General features: G+C 49.6%; 1 protein-coding gene across 1 annotated transcript in view; it reads right to left on the bottom strand.

Annotated features, from left to right (window-relative positions):
* Nucleotides 1-1509: 1509 nt before the first annotated feature.
* Nucleotides 1510-6282, bottom strand: part of LOC140284940 (protein NLRC3-like) — a 5955-nt gene continuing 1182 nt past the window's right edge. Inside the window, exons 2-4 of the mRNA XM_072378997.1 lie at nt 5996-6100; nt 3444-3634; nt 1510-3344 (exon numbers count right to left, since the gene is read on the bottom strand). Of these exons, the coding sequence (XP_072235098.1) occupies nt 1510-3344; nt 3444-3634; nt 5996-6100 (2131 nt within the window). The remainder of the gene's footprint in view (nt 3345-3443; nt 3635-5995; nt 6101-6282) is intronic.

The raw sequence follows: 6282 nt of genomic DNA, 5'->3' as shown, positions 1-6282 counted from the left end.
TTCTCTGACCATCTGCTTCTACCCCTCTGGTTTCCTTCTCTGCAACCTGTCGCCCACCCGCCTCTCCTCCGCTCTTCCAGCCTCCGGCACATTCTCCTCCCTTCAGGTTAATGATGCCACGGAGTCCCTTTGCTCTACTCTGAGCTTATCTCTGGATAGTCTGTCCTCTATCCACCAAACCCTCCCGATCCTCCCAGTCTCACCCCTGGTTTAATGATTCTCTCAGAGCTGCCGAAAGGAAATGGCAAAAGTCAAAGGATCCTGCAGATCGAGCTAAACTCCAGGTGCTACTGTCATCATTTGCATCCAGTGTCACTGATGCAAAAAAGTCTTTCTACATCAACAAGATTCATAGTACAACTGACACCCGGAAACTTTGTTCCACCTTCAAAACTCTACTTAATCCTCCTCCACCTGCTGCCAATCTAACAGCAGACACCTTCGCCTCATTTTTTACTGACAAAGTGGCAGCTATAAGCAAACAGTTTACCGAACCTGGTATCACAAACTCTGCATGCAGAAGTCCTACTGCATCATTTTCCTCATTTACCCCTCTGACTCAGAGCAGTGTGTCTAAACTTCTCACATGTAGCCGTCCTACTACATGCCCGCTGGACCCAGTCCTACTAATCTTCTCCAATCCATTGCTCCTACTGTAACTGCAGCAGCATGTGATTAATGCTTCACTGACATCGGGCACATTTCCACATTCAAACAAGCTCAGGTTACACCTTCCCTCCCTCCAACTCATGTGGATAATTATCGCCGGTCTCTCTCCTCCCGTTTCTGTCTAAAATCATTGAAAAGGTCTTTAAGCAGGTCACCGATTACCTCTCACAGAACAGCCTCCTTGACCCAAACCAATCTGGGTTTAAAAGTGGACACTCCACCGAAACGGCTCTGTTGGCTGTGACAGAAGCCTTAAAAGAAGCCAGAGCGACAGCTAAGTCCTCTGTACTCTGTCCTTTTGTCCATACTCTCTAGCATCACAGGGAGAGCACACTCCTGGTTTGAATCATACCTCACTGGTCGGTCCTTCAAAGTATCCTGGCTTGGTCACACTTCTGCAGCACCAGGGGTCCCCCAAGGCTCAGTACTGGGACCTCTTCTCTTTGCCATATAATCCAACTCATTGGGACAGATCAGCCGATCACATGGCTTCTCACACCAATGTTATGCTGATGATACCCAGCTCTATCTGTCATTCCCACCTGACGACCACACGGTCTCAGCTGAATCTTAGACTGTCTCTCTGACATATCAACATGGATGAAAGCCCATCACCTCCAACTTAACCTCCCAAAAACTGAACTGCTGGTCTTCCCAGCCAAACCAACCGTACACCACAGCATCTGCATCCAAACTGAATCCCTATTTCTGGCTCCATCAAAGGTTGCTAGAAACTTGGGTGTCATGATTGATGACCAACTAACCTCCAAAGGTCCCGTGTTTTTTACCATTTGATCATCCCTCTGCATCAGTGTTGTAAGAGGACAGGACAGTCTGCACTCACCGAGCCTTTCTGCAGTTCCTCACAGCTGGGATCAGTCTCAGGCGACCTTCCCATGATGTGTTGTACTTCTCTAGGTCCAACTCCTCCAGAACCTCCTCTGACATCTGCAGCATGTAGGCCAGAGCTGAGCAGTGGATCTCAGAGAGTTTCTTCTCTGATCTGTTCTCTGACTTCAGGAACTCTTGGATCTCCTGATGAACTGAGAGGTCTTTCATCTCCATCAGACAGTGGAAGATGTTGATGCTTCTGTCAGGAGAGATTTCATCACTGTTCATCTCCTTCAGGTTGTTGATGACTCTCTGGATGGTTTCTGGACTGTTCTGTTTCTGACCCAGCAGGCCTGCTAAGAGTCTCTGGTTGGACTCCACAGAAAGGCCATGAAGGAAGCGAACAAACAGGTCCAGGTGGCCAGTCCTACTGTCCAGGGACTTTTTGGTGGCTGTGTGCAAAAGCTCAGACAGTTTTGGGTTGGAGTAATTAGCCCAGTCATCATCATCATCATCATCATCATCATCATCATCATCCCCGTTCCCCAGGAAGCTCTGCAGCACCTCAGTGTTCCTGCTGGTGTGGCAGTGGATCATGTAGACTGCAGCCAGGAACTCCTGAACACTCAGATGGACGAAGCAGTAAACTGGTTTCTGGAAGATCTCACACTCTCTTTTGAAGATCTCTGTACAAACTCCTGAATGCACCGATGCGTCTGTGGCATCCAGGCCACACTGCTCCAGGTCTTCCTGGTAGAACATGATGTTTCCTTTCTCCAGCTGTTCAAACGCCAGCCTCCCCAGCTTCAGGAGAACTTCCCTGTCAGCCTGAGTCAGCTCCTGTGGACCCGTCTCATGTCCCTCATGGTACTTGTTCTTCTTCCTCTCTGTCTGGACCAGCAGGAAGTGTGAGTACATGTCAGTGGTGGTCGTGGGCAGCTCTCCGCTCTGCTCTGAGGTCAACATGTGCTCCAGAACTGTAGCAGTGATCCAGCAGAAGACTGGGATTCCACACATGATGTGGAGGCTCCTGGATGTCTTGATGTGGGATCTGATTCTGCTGGACAGCTCTTCATCGCTGAACCTCCTCCTGAAGTACTCCTCCTTCTGGGAATCGGTGAAGCCTCGTACTTCTGTTACCCTGCCAACACACGGAGGAGGGATCCGATTGGCCGCTGCAGGTCGGGAAGTTATCCAGACGAGAGCCGAGGGAAGCAGATTCCCCCTGATGAGGTTTGCCAGCAGCAGGCTGACTGATGACTTCTGTGTGACATCAGACACAACCTGACAGCTGAAATCCAGCCACAGTCTGCTTTCATCCAGGCCGTCAAGGATGAACAGCAGCGTGCAGCCGGCCAGCTGCTCTGCTGGGAGCTTCTGTAAAGCTGGATGGAAAACATGGAGCAGCGTGAGAAGACTGTGCTGCTCATCTCTGATCAGGTTCAGCTCCCTGAAGGAAAGCAGAACCACCACACTGACAGCTTGGTTCTCCAAGCCCTCTGCCCAGTCCAGAGAGAACTTCAGCACTGAGAAGGTTTTTCCAGCTCCAGCGACGCCGTTGGTCAGAACCAGTCTGATGGCTCCGTGTTGCTCAGCTGAGGCTTTAAAGATGTCGTGGCACCTGATTGGAGCGTCATGGAGGGTCCTGGAAGCTGTCTCAAGCTGCCTCACCTCATGTTGGGTATCAGCCTCTTCACTCTGTCCCTCTGTGATGTAGAGCTCAGTGTAGATCCTGCTGAGGAGGGTTCCACTTCCTGTTCCATCGGTTCCTTCAGTCACTCGTTCACATCTCCTCCTCAGACTGATCTTATGTTCATCTAAAGCCTCCTGCAGACCAACACCTGCTGAAAGAGAAGAAAATAGAAGTAAAAGTCTGAGACAGCTTTCATATGAACAGTGCAGCAGTGAAATAAGCTGAATTTAATCTGTTTGAAGAAGCTAACCAAGCTGTGTTCTGGGTCTTTCTCCACACTGGGGACAGGAGGAGCCTCCTGAGGAAGCAGGCTGGTCCCAGTCTGAGGTGATGCACTGTCTGCAGAACCGGTGTCCACAGCTGGCAGAGACTGGATCCTTCAGGACGTCCCGACACAGAGCGCAGCAGGACGGCTGCTCACAGACACTCCTCTTCCTCCCTCTGTCAACATGAAGAGGAATAACTGACCACGACAAAATAAAGTCAATATATAACGTTTTACACTCTGCTCTGGCTTTCCTTGGATATCCTTTGTTATGATTTGCTTTAGGACATTTTCTCTATAATATTTCAGTCTAACAACTTTATTTCCAACAGGTGGTCATTTGCTAACTGGTTTCCTGTCCTCTGGCTCCGTGGTAAAACCACAGCTGTGGGTGACTCCTGAGGTGAGGATTTCCAGAGGCATGAGAGGAGCAGATGAACTTGGAAAGGTTAGCGGTTAATTACTTTCACTGAAGGTAAACAAAGAGGTTAGTGATGACATCACAACTAACTCCCAGGCTGGATGAGGGGAAAGGGCAAGGAGTCAAGGTCCAAGGACAGGGTCTTCAACATGAAGACAGAGGTCCGAAACACATCCGAGGAAAGCTAGGCTGAGGCAGAAAACAAGGCCAAAACACTTCAAAGGCTCTGATGAACGCTCACTGAGCAAACAGCAACAGATAATCTGGCACTGGGGGGGGTGACAGGAGGAGGCTTAAATACAGAAAGAGGCAGGTGAGCATTATCAGAGCTCGCAGGGCACAGCTGGACATGACTGGGATCAAGGCCAGCTGCCCTGAGTCTTTCCTTCATCTTCTTCAGATTTTCTGTTGAGCTTTTTTCTGTGAAAACACAGATTTCTGTGTTTCTGAACTGGTTTGGAGGCTAAGCTGCTGGAAGGACTTCTGCTGGGAACTCATGACGCGTAACCAGGGCAACATGAAAGCTGTTGGAGCAGCTAACTGAGCTTTCCAAAGAACAAGTCATGCCTGGGGTAAGGCTCCAAATCAAGTAGAATAGGAGACGTCTGGGATGCAGAGCAGGAACAAAATGGAGGAAAAGGAGGAGGAAGTTAAAACCATTTCTTCCCCTGATCATCAGGGGAAATGTGAGATCTCTGGTGGATAAAATGGACGAGCTGGGAGCCCTGGGGACACAGCGGGAATATCAGGAAGAGACCTGGCTGCAGGAACAGCTCTAACAACCGGATCGGTCTGTTCTGACTGAGCCGGATCGGTCTGTTCTGGCTGAGCCGGATCGATCTGTTCTGGGTGAGCCGGATCGGTCTGTTCTGGGTGATCCGGATCGGTCTGTTCTGGGTGAGCCGGATCGATCTGTTCTGACTGAGCCGGATCGGTCTGTTCTGGGTGAGCCGGATCGGTCTGTTCTGACTGAGCTGGATCGGTCTGTTCTGACTGAGCCGGATCGATCTGTTCTGGGTGAGCCGGATCGGTCTGTTCTGACTGAGCCGGATCGATCTGTTCTGACTGAGCCGGATCGATCTGTTCTGGGTGAGCCGGATCGGTCTGTTCTGACTGAGCTGGATCGGTCTGTTCTGACTGAGCCGGATCGATCTGTTCTGGGTGAGCCGGATCGGTCTGTTCTGACTGAGCTGGATCGGTCTGTTCTGACTGAGCCGGATCGGTCTGTTCTGGGTGAGCCGGATCGGTCTGTTCTGGGTGAGCCGGATCGGTCTGTTCTGGGTGATCCGGATCGGTCTGTTCTGGGTGAGCCGGATCGGTCTGTTCTGACTGAGCCGGATCGATCTGTTCTGGGTGAGCCGGATCGGTCTGTTCTGGGTGAGCCGGATCGGTCTGTTCTGGGTGAGCCGGATCGGTCTGTTCTGACTGAGCTGGATCGGTCTGTTCTGACTGAGCCGGATCGGTCTGTTCTGACTGAGCCGGATCGGTCTGTTCTGACCGGGCCGGATCGGTCTGTTCTGGGTGAGCCGGATCGGTCTGTTCTGGGTGATCCGGATCGGTCTGTTCTGGGTGAGCCGGATCGGTCTGTTCTGACCGGGCCTGCGTGGGTCCATCATATCCTGAATTTAATGTTTTGCTTAATTTTATTTGATGTTTTGACTGAATAATAGTAAAACCGGATACTATTTCTGTTGAATATTAACACTCTCACTATACCCAAGTGATTTATTTAATTTTCTTTTATCTATTTTGAGTGTAAAAAATGTTAATGTTATGTTTCTGCATTTATCAGACGCTTTTATCCAAAGCAACGTACAGGTAGGCAGGTAGGGTAAGGGGGGTCTTGCCTAAGGACCCCTACTGGAGGTAATACCTTTCATGCAGGGGATTTGAACCCAGGTCTCCTACATGGAAGGTGGCAATCATACCACTACACCAAAAAATACAACTGAACAGTCTTGTTTGGTTTGTGGTGTTTTATTAATTTCAAAGCATGAACAAAGGGATCATAAGATTGACCAAGGGCCCCCCTATAGGTACATGAGGCGGGAGTAACACTGAGATGCTGAAATAAGACATTTTTCCTGTTAATTTGAGCTCATTTACAGTCTCTTACTTTGTGTCTGAGGCTCCAGGATCATTACAGAAGGTGAGAGGATGGTCTTTGGACATGTCGCTCTTCATTGATGGACAGCTGGATGCTGAAGACTCTGATCTCTGCCTGTGAAAACAAAGCGTGACGTTTTTCCCTCAAACACAGGTCTATAGATCACCTGTGCCACAGGGTAAAATCTCATCTGAGCTTTAACTAGCTGGCATCAGGAATAGTGTAAAAACAACAGTACACAGTTATCTTTCATTGATATAATTTCACATACAAACTGAAGTGAGCTTTCTGTGTGG

Source organism: Leuresthes tenuis, unplaced genomic scaffold (genome assembly GCF_036924035.1).
Source record: "Leuresthes tenuis unplaced genomic scaffold, fLeuTen1.0.hap1 SCAF_24, whole genome shotgun sequence".
NCBI classification, from domain to species: domain Eukaryota; kingdom Metazoa; phylum Chordata; class Actinopteri; order Atheriniformes; family Atherinopsidae; genus Leuresthes; species Leuresthes tenuis.
Note: the sequence above shows the minus strand (reverse complement) of the source record. Positions and strands in the feature narration are given on the sequence as shown.